Below are 16,245 nucleotides of genomic sequence, written 5' to 3'. Positions count from 1 at the left end.
TCTGCACGAGGAGAGGCAAGGCTACACATCTCAGGCAGAACAAGATACAAGTTGCGAAGGAAAACTCATCCTTGGCACACCACATACTAGGTCACTTTTCCCTTGCATCATATTTCTTGTTCATCCTGTGGTGTGTATCTTGACTTTCCCAGTGCAAACTAGAGCAAAGTTGACTCTGTCCCTTACACCACATACTAGGTCACTTTTCCCTTGCATTATATTTCTTGTTCATCCTGTGGTGTGTATCTTGACTTTCCCAGTGCAAACTAGAGCAAAGTTGACTCTGTCCATTACACCACATACTAGGTCACTTTTCCCTTGCATTATATTTCTTGTTCATCCTGTGGTGTGTATCTTGACTTTCCCAGTGCAAACTAGAGCAAAGTTGACTCTGTCCTTACGCCTCCATTCCTTGTTTGCATAAAGCACGACAATGAATTTCCTGACCAGTGGAATTTGAGTTAATGTATTAATAAGTAAAATGGTACATACAGCATCGAGGATAAGCTTGTAGTTGTTCTTTATCATGATGTTGGTGTTCGGATCTCCTCCATGGACTGTCTGATCTGCCCGTCCAGGTCAGCCACGTCATCACTCACTTCCTTGCACACAATGTCCTGCTCCGTCTGGTTGCGCTCCAGGTCCTCGAGAACCCTGCAGAGAAAAGACTTGCCTCACCTTATGCAACAGTGAGTGGGTACTGGACACCCGACATCCGTGGTGCCTCAGTATGATCAGCGGGCCATCGTGAGAAATATGTCAGTAAGTTTGCAGATGATACCAGGATCGGTAGAGTAATTGAGTCGGATCAGGACGCTAGTATTCTCCAGGGTGAACTAAACAGATTGTATGACTGGGCGAATAAATGGCAGATGGAGTTCAATGTAGGGAAGTGCAGTATTCTGAGTGTAGGTAGGAACAACCCCTCTTAACTATTGCTTAAATGACAATCTTATGTTCTTTCTTAACACTTGCTACACCTTACACAGACATGAGTGAATAACGGGATCACCGGGCCATGACGAGGAATAAAATGGTGCAATTCTTCATCGCTCTTTGCTTTTGGCAGGAAGGTGAAACCTATCTGGAGGACAAAATGCTCCTCTGGAAAAAGTTGTGAGAGGAACAACTGATACTTGTACAGCAAGGGGAGCAACGGAGCACTTCTCAACCCCTTGACTGTGGACTTCCTGCCAGAAGACATCACCAGGATACAGAAATGGAACAAAGAGTGGCTGCTACAATTTAATATAGAAGAATGTATTCCTGCACCTTGGGAGGGGATATCCAGCACACCGATACCACATGGGAAACACTCCACTATCCACCACAGAGGCAGGGAAAGACCTGGGAGTATGGGTTACCAGGCTACCAGTGAAAGCCAAATCCGTGCCAATCGCAGCGGACGTGTTAAAGGGATTGAAGAGACAAAGGAGGTAAGGAAAAGGCATCTCAATTCATGAGGAAAGAGAAGTGACCAGTATGGAAGTAAAGATTCAGTGGAACAACCGCATCATACCTACAAGGGGAAGTGTAGAGGAGATAGACATGGCAATAGAAAAGTTGAGAGAGAGAGAGAGAGTGAGTGAGTGAGTTGGTTGGTTGGTTGGCAAAAGATATGTGTGGTGAGAGGGCCTGCCAAGACAAGGAAGCCTGGAGGAGCCTCTTCTGCCATGGCGCTCCATTCAGGGGTGGCTGTGTGAGGGGACAGTGTCAGAGAAATAGATGCAAAAGGAAAATGGTTTGTATACTGAAAACTTCATAAAGGCTTACTGTTTCTGCTCCTTGATCTCTTTGTTGAGGCTGTCCTGCTTGAGGTCCCACGCCTGGTGGATGTGTTGCAGCTTGGTTTCTGAGGCTGTGAGCTGCTGAGTTAATTGCAGATTACTGTTCTTGGTCCTTGATCTCCTCCTGAAGTTCGGTGACTTGGGAGACCCTCTTCTGGATGGCTGCCTGGATGTCCCTGCCAGGGTACACTGAGGTAAATATTTACACACGCTTCATCTTATTCTTACTGGGCCTGTCACAAGGCTGATCAAAAACATGACTGTGGGAGGCTAAGGATAATAAAGTTGGGAGCATCAGCTGTGCATGGCCACGGTTCTCATCTCTGTACAAGTGGCCCTTGAGCCTGAGGTGGGTGAGAACACAAACAGAAGACACAGGGTCAGCATGACATACAAGTTTACAGTTTACCTTCCCCAGGTTTCCCCAGGTACCCATTTATCCACCAGCCCGAAAGAGAGAATGAACAGCTGGGTGCCTTGTGTGCCTGCCATTTGAACCCTGGCCCACAGATTCATAGTTAGGCACAGTAACCACTGCACCACGGAGATGTTAAAATGAAGCCCCTAATTCAAAGAAAGCTGTTTCAAACCAATCGCTGCCATCGGTGGCCCACATCCACGAATTTATCCAATCTTGTTCTGGTACTTTCAACCATGTTTTAACTAAATGAATCGCTGTAATGTCTGTTCCAATTACCCGGCTATTTCCAACCCATTCCTGTCATCTGTGGCCCCTGCCCATAAACTTATCTAACCTGGTTCTGGAACTTTCAATCACATTTACTCAATAAATGGCTGTAAAATCTGTAAAAGTCTCCTTGAATTGAAATTCTTGTTTTATCTCCTTCCTTTCTTGCTACTGGTTATTCATGCCCACTGCCAAGATGGTGCTGACCTGCTATTTACCAAAAACACTTACTTGTGGTAAGCCCCTTCATCAAGTCTCCCTGTGGTGTGGCTGGCATGCCAGCTACAGCTCCACTAGCTTAAGGCCCGTCCAGACGAGGGGCAGTTGCCCGCCGTGCAAACACTGTTACCACATCATACTAAGCAGCGGGATGACGTCATAAGCACATAAACGAGGAAACAGATCTGGCAACAAACAGTGCTACCAGATGTTGCTGTGTGCCACAGTCCCTACTCCGTTCACCGGGCAAAAACTGGCGGGCAAACTTGTGTCCACACGAGGGGCAGTTGCCTGCCCGGCACTGCCCGTTGATCGTATATTCCTCGCTTGTTTAGAAGGGTTACCAGGTCGAACAGTTGGTGGAGGGTTTTTGCCACTACCAGGCACACATAGCAGACCGGGCAGTCCAGGGCAGGCAGCGGCCGATAGCACGACCGGACTGAGAGTAGCACAACATGGGCTACAGCAAGGGTGCTGTTTATAGAGGTCAATTAATTGCACAGTGGCTTCCCTTGACCACACCTGTTCTTTGCCACACGGGACAGACATGTTCTCCCGTCAAGTGCACGTACGGTGGAAATCTGAAACTGACTGCAAGGGAGTTCCGCAGGTTAACTTTGTGTGTCTGGCAACATGCTCTCTTTATACCAACCATTAAACCAGCAGGTATTGCCTCGCCCACGAGCAAGGGCACTTGGATGATTTGCCCGTAGTTTTCCCGCTCCTGACGTCATCTTCGCTCCCACCATCAAAACAGTTGAAGCAGTATGATATCTGGTAATAGTGTTTGCACGGCGGGCAACTGCCCCTCGTCTGGACGGGGCTTCAGGTGTGACCCTGGCCAGGGCAGCCACTGCACAGCCCACCAAAAAATTATCCTTATTTTCAAGATGGCTGATAAACTGGCAGTGTCTGAGGAGCCTGGAGAAGATACTGTGATGATCTGAAAGTCCCGGCGGCACTGACTCCTGGGATGGAAATGGGCACCGACACAGAGAAATCAAAACACGCTTTTCTTTGCAGTTTCCAAACGGGTGTTCAGTTATGAGCAGTGAGTCGGAGTGGCTTGGAAAGTCAAGGGTAAAGTAACACCTTGTGCAGCCTTTCAGGTGTTTGGTGCACGATGACCTTTACCTCGCCAAACTTGGGGCTCAGTCGTTCTCTTTAGATTTTTTTCTAATTCATAGAAATTAATATAATTCTATAAATATGCAGCTTTATATTCACTATACATTAGTTTGCAATACGTTAAGAGTATGAAGTACATGTTAAAGCTGCATCATATTCCATCATCCAATCCATCCTGGTTGTCTGTCTGAGCCAGTCCCAGGAGTGCCCTGCTGCAGCCAGCCAGCTCTGCACCATAACTCTGTCTAAGTCTCTAATGCTGGGATCACACACCTGCGGTTTTGCCTCTGCGACTCACTGTGATGCCGAAAATGTTGGAGTCGCAGCTCATTCGCCATCCGAGAAGCGCGATTTGTTGCGACAAGAAAGATCTCGCGATCCATCACGCCGTGTGCTCAATCTCCGCTCCATTAGTCGTAGACCTTTGCAGTCATTGCCGGCGAAGCGAGGAAAGATTGAGTGCGTGTCACAGCTCACTGCAATTATCACAAACTCATGCAGGGATTCATCGCAAGCACATCGTGAGCACCTGCGACGCATGCACCATTATTGCAGTGGATGAAGACTGCTGCTTGACTGGCTCTCATTTCCAGTTCAACTTCACAACAATGTACTGCAATTAACCCCTTCAACACAAGGACGCATATACTGCGTCCTTGCGTGCCCCGTACCATATCCGAGGACGTGCATACTGCGTCCTGGCTCGCTTTAGCCAATGTACGAGTTATTTTATCTCTATATTTATGCTTACATCTCAAAATCATCAATTAATTTGTGTTTCTTTATGTGCACCATTTAATTCTGCATGTTTTCATATATAATACATGATGATTATGTTGAGTTTATGGCTGAAAACTTGTTATATTCAATAGCGACATTTGAAATTTGGCGTGTGCGGCGATCCCGGATACGGCGCGGGGCGCTGTTTTGGCCCGGCTGTAGTGAAGGGGTTAATCCTAACCACCTGTTGGGGTGGGTTTTCTTTTAAACCTTTTTTTTTTTTTTTTTTTTTTTTTTTTTTAGTGTTCTTGTAGTCTGCCAGCCCCTGGTCATACAGGAAAGTGTTTTCCTGCAACCATTCCCCCCCAGCTCCCTCTCAACCCCTGCCGGCAGGGACAGCAGTCTCTTCCTCATTTCACATGCCGCCTGGCCCTCTGATTCTTCTTCTTCTTTGTCGGCGCCCTCCTCCTCACTATCTGGTTGGACAGCCACTCCGGATCAGACTTTTGTTCCTGTAAAACAGGCACTGGTGGGGGTGGAGGAGCTGCCAGCGCATGTATCACCTCTTGTGGATTCTCCATTACTTCCATAGCAGGCTGGTCGTCAAGTGTTGAGGGTGTGTTAAACGATGTTGACGATGATGGCGGTGGTTAGGGCCTTGGTGGATTGGTAGGTGTGGGGGCTGGTGGTGAGACTTTGGTCTTCTTAGTCTTCTGGGAGGGGCTGCTGTCCTTCTTCTCCTTCGGCATGATGTAGGCGTCCTGAAGGAGACAAGACGTTGTGTGGCACGCTGTGGTTGGGAGTGGTGGTTGCCAGAGGGAGAGGCAGTCGTCACCGGAGCACGGCAGTGTGGAGTCTCAGCGAGGGAGCGTCGCTCGCCCAGTTTATTTATAGGAGATGTCGTTGCGATACCTCGTCGCCACATCTTGCGATGAGAAAGTTGCTAGATTTGCCAACGATTTGTCGCAGGCCACTGCAATCATTGCAGCAATATTGCTGCCGAGTCACAGTGTGCTGAGCTTTCACTGCGTCCACACTGCGATCACGCTGCGTTGAGTTGAGCGATATGGGAATCACAGAGGCAGTTGCGATCTCTTACGAACATCCCAAAACAAATCGCAGCAGTGGCCGCATCGTGCAATCACCCACGATACGTGGCGACTCTGCTATGCTTCAGAAAGACTCCCTGCAATTCCTGTTACAACTGTTGCAGCGAGAGCGTAGTAGATTGTGATTTCACCGCTGTTTTCCCATTTCCAGAATCGCAGCGAGTCGCAGAGGCAAAATCACAGATGTGTGATCCCAGCATAACAGTCTTGCCTGGGCAGGTCATAGTGTTCCTATTTCTAGTGCTGCTTCCAGTATAGTTTAGTCAGCATACCATTTGCTTCCTCTGTACATCCTTCATCCTCATCATGTAGATTCTGAAATTTATTCTGAATTTATAAACACAATTCTTCTCCCTGACTGCAAGGACATTAGGGAGGTTCATTTTCATAACCTTTTCTGCCTCTTTTCCCTCCCCCTCCCCTGCATAAACAACTAGGAGTAAAAGTCTGGAAGCCATGAGTGAATGACTATTAGTTTAATGGTTTTTACTCTGATTCTGAATGAGTTTGTTGTGGTGAGAGGAGACAAGGAGGCTACAACAAGGGGCAGGAAGCAGCTGTTGAGGGAAGAGGATGGCTGGGCAGAGCACAGCAGAGGCAAGGACTTCAGAGGGAGGTACAAGGAATGAGAGCAGCAAAGGGCAATGCAATGGACACAACTACCTGGAGAAGGTTCATAAATGCCATCGACCTCAATCCAGGGAGGCGATCAAAGAAAAAGAGAAGGACGACTCCATTCTTCCCATTCTGGCAGAGAAGGGAAATCTGAAAACAAAGCAAATGAAACAAACAATTGTAAATATAGACCTCACTTACTTCTCCTTTGACTTTTCCTGCTGGATCTCTTGCAGCATTGCTATGAGCTTGTCCAGTTTCTCCTTGGTTGTATTGATGAAGCTGGCTCTCTGCTGCAGCTGGGCCAGATGATCCTTCTTCTTCTGGTTGTCCTCCTTGAGCACTGCCAACTTCTCGTCCCTCTTCTTGATCTCCTGTTCCTCGCTGGCCTGGATCACAAGGCCCTCCAGCCTCTGCTTCTCACTGCCAGCCTGGTGAACAAGGGACATCATGCCTTGGGGACAAATTTCTGGCTTATGGTAAATTGAGTGGTTGATGGGTGAAGCAAGGCATTCTGAGATGGTTGAGATGCCTGGTGTGACTGAAAGAGGATGACTTTGTCAAGTGTGTATATGGAGAGGACATCAAGGGTGCAATGGATCAATGGACAAGTAATGGAGGGAGAGAGTTGACAGAGCTGGAGACATTTTCTCTGTGGCCAACCCCTTGGAGGAAGTTCCCACAAGGCAGACAGACACACAGATCACCGGGAAAAAAGGGAGAAAGTGGTAGCAAGAAGTGAGTGGTTCACATGACAAAGAGATGGTGGGACAGGAAGGTGGGAGGTGTGTCTGTCTCATAGTGAAGTAAGATCACTGCTGGTACAGTCTGCAGTATTCTCGTTAATAGTCTAATACTGTGGATAATACAGGAGGCACATGCATGACACAAACACAGAACAGTGCCACAACTCACTGGAACCTTCAGAACCACAACCAACAAGGTGCAATTAACCCGGTAGCAGCGACGGGACAAATTTGTGCCATGATATAAACCCCAAAAATAATGATACATAATCTGATCACAAATGCTTTGATATATATTATGAAATGGTTTGTGTGAGGGTGATTTTTTCTCATTTTTCTCGCTTAGAGGGACCATTAAGAAACATGATCCCCGCTGCTACCGGGTTAAAAAGAGAAATCCATTTTCTTGTGTACAGCATGGGAGGCTGCTCAAGGGCAAAGAACAACAACAAAAGCCTGCTGGGCACTGCTCCAGTAAAAGGAAAAGAATGACGGGCCAGAAAATGTCAAGTATGGCTGGTGTCTTGATACTCTCCTCTTGAAAGAGTACAAGTCACAGACAGGATGAAACACAGACAATGGAAGGCTGTTCCAGTTTATCAGCAAATGAAAGAATGAAGATGCTCATTAACTCTTGCATGAGGAATTTGGATGAAATAGGGATAAGTGTAGCTGGGCCATGGGAGGGTGGGGGGGGGGGCATGCAGTTAGCAGTCAGAATGAAAATATTGGTGGAGACGATACAGAACGCCCAACATCGAGGAAGCTGATTTAGCTAGAGGAGATATGAAGTTTCCAGTTAAATCTTAAGTTCAACCCCTTAATAACGATGATGCCGCTGGCGTCATATAGTTCTTTCAGACGCGGGCAACGAGCATGACACCATGCAGTGCCGGAGAGCAAGAAGCTATCTGGAATCTAAAGGGCTCGCGTAACTATGTCTGTTGATGCTAACTGACTAACTGGCACCTATTTTGTCCCTTACCCTGGTAATACCACGACTCTGTGCTAAAAATAGCCTACAGTTCCTGTCTACGCATCATGGCGTCTGCAGAGCAATTATGTTCCCTCAGATGATCTATTTTGATGGTCTTCCTTCAGTTTCTGTTCGTTGTGTGCATGCTGAGCGTAGTCTTGACACCTCCACTTATATACATGGTGTTCTAGATGAACCAATAATGGACACACCTTAGTTTTTTTGCTTATAACTTTTTTATTTATTTAATGTTTTCCAATTTTTCTTTTCTGATTATTAATCTGTATTAAAAGAGCTTTCATTTGCCATCACGGAGTAGAGGGTAAAGTTTTGAACTGGGTCAAGGCGTGGCTTAGCAATAGGAAGCAAAGAGTGCAAATCAATGGTAAAAGATCTGACTGGGGATGTGTTACGAGTGGGGTCCCACAAGGTTCGGTATTAGGTCCACTTTTGTTTGTTATTTATATCAGTGACTTAGATACAGGAATTAGTAGTGATGTTAGTAAATTTGCAGATGATACCAAGATCGGTAGAGTAATTGAGTCGGATCAGGACGCTAGTATTCTCCAGGGTGAACTCAACATCTGGGCGGATAAATGGGCGGATAAATGGCAGATGGAGTTCAATGTAGGGAAGTGCAGTATTCTGAGTGTAGGTAGGAACAACCCTTCACATAACTATTGCTTAAATGACACTCTCATAAGCAGGTCTGGGCGCGAGAGGGATTTAGGGGTCTTAGTGAGCTCTGATCTCCGTCCAAGGGCACAATGCATTCAAGCTAGAAATCGAGCAAATAGGGTACTGGGATTTATTTCAAGGAGCGTAAGCAACAGAAGCCCCGAAGTCTTCCTCAAACTATATTTAGCATTAGTTAGACCTCATCTTGACTATGCGGTTCAGTTCTGGTCACCTTACTATAGAATGGATATCAAAATGTTAGAATCGGTGCAGAGGAGGATGACTAAGATGATTCAGGGGTTGAGAAACTTGCCATACGAGGAAAGACTCAAACAGTTAAACTTGCATTCTCTAGAAAGGCGAAGGGTGCGTGGAAACATGATCAAGGTTTATAAATGGATGAAGGGCTTTTATAAGGGAGACATTCATAAGGTTTTGTTGGTAAGAGAACCGGGTAGGACACGAAGTAATGGGTTTAAACTGGATAAATTCAGATTCAACAGGGACACAGGCAAAAATTGGTTTACAAACAGGGTGGTGGATGAGTGGAATAGGCTTAGCAGTCACGTGGTGAGTGCCAATACAATTGTCACATTCAAAAATAGACTAGATAAATTCATGGACAGTGATATTAGGTGGGGTTAGATACACGGGACCTTAGGGTCAAAGGAGCTGCCTCTACAGAATGGACATCAATTTGCTAGAATCAGTTCAGAGGAGGATGACCAAGATGATTCAGGGGCTGAGGAACCTCCCATATCAAAATAGGCTGAAACATCTAAACTTACATTCACTAGAGAGACGAAGAGTGCGGGGAGATCTGATAGAAGTATTCAAATGGGTCAAGGGTTACAACAAAGGCGATATAAGTAAAGTTCTGAGAATTAGTCAGCAGGATAGAACTCGCAGTAATGGATTTGAATTAGAAAAGTATAGATTTAGGAGAGATATAGGCAAGCATTGGTTTAGTAATAGGGTGGTGGGGGAATGGAACAGACTCAGCAATCACATAGTTAGTGCAGGGACGATAGTTTGTTTTAAGAGTAGACTGGATAGCTACATGGACGAGGACGACAGGTGGCAGTGAGGTGTGGGTGCAGTAAGGTGACGGGGTGCTGGATGCGTGCCTAGTACCGCCGGTATAACGAGGATCAAGCCGGCGGTGGCGACCAGTGACGCATCAACAGGGTGGTGATGGTGGGTGTGGATCAAGGTTTACGTTTGGAGCTCTGGCGACCAAACTACTGGGAGCAGGGAAACGTTCACCATTTTGGAAAGCACATTGGCAGGGCTAAATCATTTGTTAAATAACTTTTTTGAAATTCTCAAAAAATGAGTGGGTTTCAAGGTTGGGAACTCAAAAGTACTTTTTTGTTGTTGTTTTTTGCGAATTTATTCGATTTTCGACCCTTTTGAGTCAATTTTTTAGCCCAGTTGCTAATTATAAAATATAGCCCTTGCATTTTGCCGTCAAGTGATACCAATAACTTTTCTGAAGCCCCAGAAATAAGGGAGTTAGGGTGATTCGCACCAAAGCGGTTGATTTATCAAAATTCGCGGCTTAAGGACAAGGGCGCCGCAAGATCAAATGAGAAAGACGTCCATTGCTTGAGATGTCACTGATACAACCTTAAAGAAAACACACATGCAAGTTACTCTAAAGTCCACGCCAGCCCAAAATAAGTGTGGGTCTACGACATCGGTAAGTGTGTCAATCCATTGTTTTTCTTACAGCACAGGAGGCAGCTCAAGGGCACTATAGAAGTCATTCCCAATTATAAAACTCATTAGTTATTACAGAACTCACTTGTGACTCTAGAAGAATGTGATTATAAGACTCATATGTGATTACAGAAGACTCGCTCGTGGTTCTGATATCCTCGCTCGGTGACAAGACAAGATTCCCTCAGACAAACCTCCATGGTCCTGAGCTCAGTGTCCTTTATGGCTATGTCCAGCTTGGCCAGAGAGAGTCCCAGTGCATCAAGCTGGGCCTTCAGAGCTAGCTTCTCCTCCTGGCACCTCTGCAGCTCCTCCGTCTTGGCTTCAGCTCTCCTCATGTCCTGCAGGAAAGGGTCAGGTTGTAGTACTCAGGCATCAGAGGAGCAGGAGGCCAATGGGTAATGAAAGGCAGTACTGCTGGACCGGAAATGTAGTTTGTTATGATACTGGTTGGGTGAAGAAGAGGAAACACACACACACACACACACAGTGATGCACAGGTGGTGGAGACAACCAAGCTCCTCGGTGTCACCATTGACAACCGCTTGACCTGGAAGGAGCACGACAGCCACACCATCGCTTCAGCCTCCTGTCAACTCTACCTTCTGAGGCAGTTTAAGTCACTGGGGACTCCCACGCGTGAGCTGGCGGGAGTCTGTAACACCTTCATCCTCCCCAAGCTCACTTACCCTTCCCCAGCCTGGTTTCCTTCCCTCAACAGCACCCAGCGCCGCCAGCTTGAGAGGGTGCAGAGGCATGAGTGTAGGCTCACCCTGGGCCCGTCTTACTCCACCTATGACGAGGCCCTCGACACCCTACACCTGCCCACACCTCCTACCAGCACCTCCTCCAGAAGTGTGCGGAACAGCTCCTGAATCACCCGCACCACCGTGACCTGCTGCCAGACACTGCGCCTCCCTCTCGCCATGCAGTTAGACACAGCAACTTACTGATATCTATCCATGCAAGGACGGAAAGGTACAGGAAGAGCCCCATCCCCACCATTGTAAACATACTAAACAGCAAGTATTATATTATATTATAGAATTTATATTTACATTTTATGTACACAAATGCATTTATGTAAATATCATGTAAATTTTCAGCCTTTGGCTGCAAACCATCTAAATAAACTGTTTATTATTATTATTATTATTATTATTATTATTATTATTATTATTATTATTATTATTTACACACACACTGATGCACGCACACACTCTTGGTCATCCTCTCTTAGCCGTTTCGGTGAAACTTTTGCTATTGCGCTGGACATATCAAAAGCTTTTGATAGGGTCTGGCACAAATCTTTGCTTTCTAAACTACCCTCCTACGGTTTCTATCCTTCTCTCTGTACCTTTATCTCCAGTTTCCTTTCTGACCGTTCTATTTCTGCCGTGGTAGACGGTCACTGTTCTTCCCCTAAATCTATTAACAGTGGTGTCCCACAGGGTTCTGTCCTATCTCCCACTCTTTTTCTGTTGTTCATTGATGATCTTCTTTCCAAAACGAACTGTCCTATCCATTCCTACGCCGATGATTCCACTCTGCATTATTCAACTTCTTTTAATAGAAGACCCACCCTTCAGGAACTTAGCGACTCAAGGCTGGAGGCTGCAGAACGCTTAGCCTCAGACCTTACTATTATTTCCGATTGGGGCAAGAAGAACCTGGTGTCCTTCAACGCCTCAAAAACACAGTTTCTCCACCTATCCACTCGACACAATCTTCCAAACAACTATCCCCTATTCTTTGACAACACCCAGCTATCACCTTCCTCAACACTAAACATCCTCGGTCTATCCTTAACTCAAAATCTCAACTGGAAACTTCATCTCATCTCTTACTAAATCAGCTTCCTCGAGGCTGGGCGTTTTGTACCGTCTCCGCCAGTTCTTCTCCCTGCACAGGTGCTGTCCATATACAGGGGCCTTGTCCGCCCTCGTATGGAGTATGCATCTCATGTATGGGGGGGCTCCAATCACACAGCTCTTCTGGACAGAGTGGAGGCAAAGGCTCTTCGTCTCATCAGCTCTCCTCCTCATACTGATAGTCTTCTACCTCTTAAATTCCGCCGCAATGTTGCCTCTCTTTCTATCTTCTATCGATATTTCCACGCTGACTGCTCTTCTGAACTTGCTAACTGCATGCCTCCCCCTCCCGCGGCCCCGCTGCACTCGACTTTCTACTCATGCTCATCCCTATACTGTCCAAACCCCTTATGCAAGAGTTAACCAGCATCTTCACTCTTTCATCCCTCACGCTGGTAAACTCTGGAACAATCTTCCTTCATCTGTATTTCCTCCTGCCTACGACTTGAACTCTTTCAAGAGGAGGGTATCAGGACACCTCTCCTCCCGAAACTGACTTATCTTTCGGCCACCTCTTTGGATTCTTTTTAGAGTAGCGGGCTTTTTTTTATTATTTTTTACATTTTTTGTGCCCTTGAGCTGTCTCCTTTGCTGTAAAAAAACACACACACACACACACACTGATGCACACACACACACACACACACTGATGCACACACACACACACACACACACACACTGATGCACACACACACACACACACACACACACACACACACACTGATGCACACACACACACACACACACACACACACACACACACACACTGATGCACACACACACACACACACACACACACACACACACACACACACACACACACACACACACACACACACACACACTGATGCACACACACACACACACACACACACACACACACACACACTGATGCACACACACACACACACACACACACACACACACTGATGCACACACACACACACACACACACACACACACACACACACACACACACACACACACTGATGCACACACACACACACACACACTGATGCACACACACACACACACACACACACTGATGCACACACACACACACACACACACACACACACACACACACACACACACACACACACACACACACACACACACTGATGCAAACACACAAAACAGATGGGTGGAGTATTTAGAAGAAAACAGTATATTAACAAATAGCCAATTCTGATTCAGAGGAGGACGGTCTTGTGTAACTAATCTGATCAGCTTCTATTCAAGAGTAATTGATATAATACAGGAAAGGGACGGTTGGGCAGATTGTGTGTATCTGGACTTAAAGAAGGCGTTTGATAAAGTACCACACAAGCGATTAATATGTAAACTTAATCATGTTGGAGGTCTGGGTGGTTCAATATTGGATTGGATTGTGGACTTTTTGACGAGGAGAGAAATGAGAACAGTAATCAGGAATAATAAATCAAGCTGGATGGAAGTGACCAGTGGAGTCCCCCAAGGATCAGTGCTGGCTCCGATTATGTTTGTAATTTATATTAATGGCATGACAGAAGGGGTGACAAGCTATATGAATATGTTTGCTGATGATGCTAAAATAATGAGGAGGGTGGCTCATGAAGAAGACTGTGTAGCCCTGGGCCAAGATCTTGATATAATAAGTCAATGGTCACGCAAATGGGAAATGACATTCAACACAGAGAAGTGTAGCGTGATGGAGTTTGGTAAGAGCAGTAGACAAATATCGGGGAACTACTCTCTGAGTAATGAAAGAATCATGAGAAAAACTGAAGAAAAAGATCTGGGAGTGATCATAACAGACAAGTTATCCTTTGGAAAACATATAGACCGGATAACTGGGGAAACATACAGTATGCTTGGAAAGTGTTGTCGCCGCCTAAATAAAACATTGATTACGACTTTCTGGGAGAATGGTGGACAAACAAATACGCATCATTGGACCAGTTAGTATTTATTTGCATTGCCCTTCCTTTTTACAATATCCTCAAGACGTTTGGGGAGACTGGTTGCAAGGTTTTGCAGGTAGGTGAGTGAAAAACTGGCCCACAGTTGCTTGACTGCAGCCTCAAGTTTCGGCATTGATGACGTGTCCATACCATGCAGGTGTCTCTTCATGCATCCCCATAAGTTTTCTCTTGGGTTAATATCTGGGCTATTTCCAGGCCAGTCACTGATGAAGGGAATGTCACAATCAGTCAACCACTGCTTCACAGATTTTGCTACATGTGCAGGAGCAGAATCCTGCACAAATACTCTTGCCTTTGTTATTTCGAATGAATCGCACAGGACATCACTTAAATGCTCCAAATAGTTGTGTTGGTTTACCCTAACATTAGCAGGAAGAATAACTAATTCACCAACTCCATAGTAGGTGAAACAGCCCCACCATGAGTGAAGCTGGGTGCTTCACAAACTTTGACGTGTGCTTGGGGTCCAAGGGGGCGGTGCCTGGCTTGCGGTACACTCGTGATGACGGTGTCCCGGTCACGGTGAAGGCTGCTTCATCACTCCACAGCACCGTCTTCCATTCCTCCTCACTCCAGGCTAGGTAGCTCTTGCAAAATTTTACTCTCTTCTCCCTTTGCTGTGCAGTTAACAGGGGCTTCTTGCGGGCACGGTAACATTTGTGGCTGAGGTCATCGTGCAGCAGCTGCTGTACGCTCCTTAGAGATACATGTTCCAGTAACTGTGGGTTCTTTTCTTTGATTCCTCGTGCTGTCAGCCTTGGTTCCTTAGCAGCCTGCCTAGAGATAAGTGCACGGGTCCTAGAAGTAGTCTTACGAGGCCTGCCACACTTGGGAAGGGGTGCCAGTGCAGTAGCCTCTCCGACGTCCTTCAAACGCTGCACCAGCCGCTGTGTTGTTCTCAGCAACACCAGTTTGACAGGAAATAAATGGGAGATCGTGACCAGCCTTATATCAAGTGAACACCTCAATCCGTTTGTCCCTGCGTGTAGTCATTTTAGGCGTACTGAGAGGGTGGAAGGAAGCAAAATGACAGCGCCATTAGCCTTCGTCTGGCACGCCAGACGATTGTACAACCTCTCTAAATGGCAGCTGAGCAGTTACTGTCGGTGACTGTCAACACTGGCGCCTGCTCCCCGGAGAGCGTAGAGGGTTGCCAGTTAGTGATGCAAAGGCGTCAGAACATCTTGAAACTGGCCGATGGGGTAGTGGCGGCTGCGGGGTTAGCCTAGCCCCGCACCTTACCACACACTCTCAACACCTCTCGTTTCCTCTGCAGCCGCCACTACCCCATAGGCCAGTTTCACGTGGAAAACTGTACCGTCGATCGCCGCCATTAGTAACGATCAAAACAAACAAAACAACTGTGAAAGTGGCCCTTGGCTTCCTTAACAACTCTAAAACAAAACAAAATTATGATATCATACCTTGATATTAGTAAAGCATTTGACAAAGTGACTCACCAAAGACTTACGTAAGCTAGAAGGCCTTGGGATACAGGATAAGGATCAAGGTGACTAGATTAGACTTAGTGTCTAGATGGGGATAAACTATACTGGACTTGCATTACTAGTGGCATCCCACAGAGGTTAGTCCTGAGTCATCTACTAACTATCTTGTACATCAACGAAATGGCTTGTCAAGTGGACCAACAAAAGGATGGTGCAGCTCAACACAAACAAATCCAACCTCTAAGTGTGGTATAAATAACCCTCTAAGCAGTTACACGTTAAATAACAGTTCTTGACCGCTCTAACTGTGAAAGGGAGCTGGGTGTGGGTGAGCTCTGACCATCGACCCTGAAATCACTGCATTACCAAGAGAAACCGTGAAAAGTCTGGGATTTATTTCTTAAGTTTCAGCCCCTGGATGCGTATTTCCTACCAGAAGACATCACCAAGCTACAGGAGTGGAGCAACAAGTGGCTGCTACAATTCAAAAAAGAAAAATGTAAAGTCATGCACCTTGGGAGGGGAAATCCAGCATACCAATACCACTGTCCCTATAAGATTATGTATAGTTTAG

General features: G+C 46.3%; 1 protein-coding gene across 1 annotated transcript in view; it reads right to left on the bottom strand.

Moving 5' to 3' along the window:
* Positions 1-524: 524 nt before the first annotated feature.
* LOC126996273 (paramyosin-like) overlaps positions 525-16,245 on the bottom strand; it is a 32,199-nt gene continuing 16,478 nt past the window's right edge. The window contains exons 5-10 of the mRNA XM_050856649.1: positions 10,583-10,729; positions 6,468-6,697; positions 5,580-5,589; positions 5,200-5,303; positions 1,774-1,911; positions 525-654 (exon numbers count right to left, since the gene is read on the bottom strand). Coding sequence (XP_050712606.1) covers positions 525-654; positions 1,774-1,911; positions 5,200-5,303; positions 5,580-5,589; positions 6,468-6,697; positions 10,583-10,729 — 759 coding nt within the window. The remainder of the gene's footprint in view (positions 655-1,773; positions 1,912-5,199; positions 5,304-5,579; positions 5,590-6,467; positions 6,698-10,582; positions 10,730-16,245) is intronic.

The sequence above is a fragment of the Eriocheir sinensis genome, chromosome 9, assembly GCF_024679095.1.
Source record: "Eriocheir sinensis breed Jianghai 21 chromosome 9, ASM2467909v1, whole genome shotgun sequence".
NCBI lineage: Eukaryota > Metazoa > Arthropoda > Malacostraca > Decapoda > Varunidae > Eriocheir > Eriocheir sinensis.
Note: the sequence above shows the minus strand (reverse complement) of the source record. Positions and strands in the feature narration are given on the sequence as shown.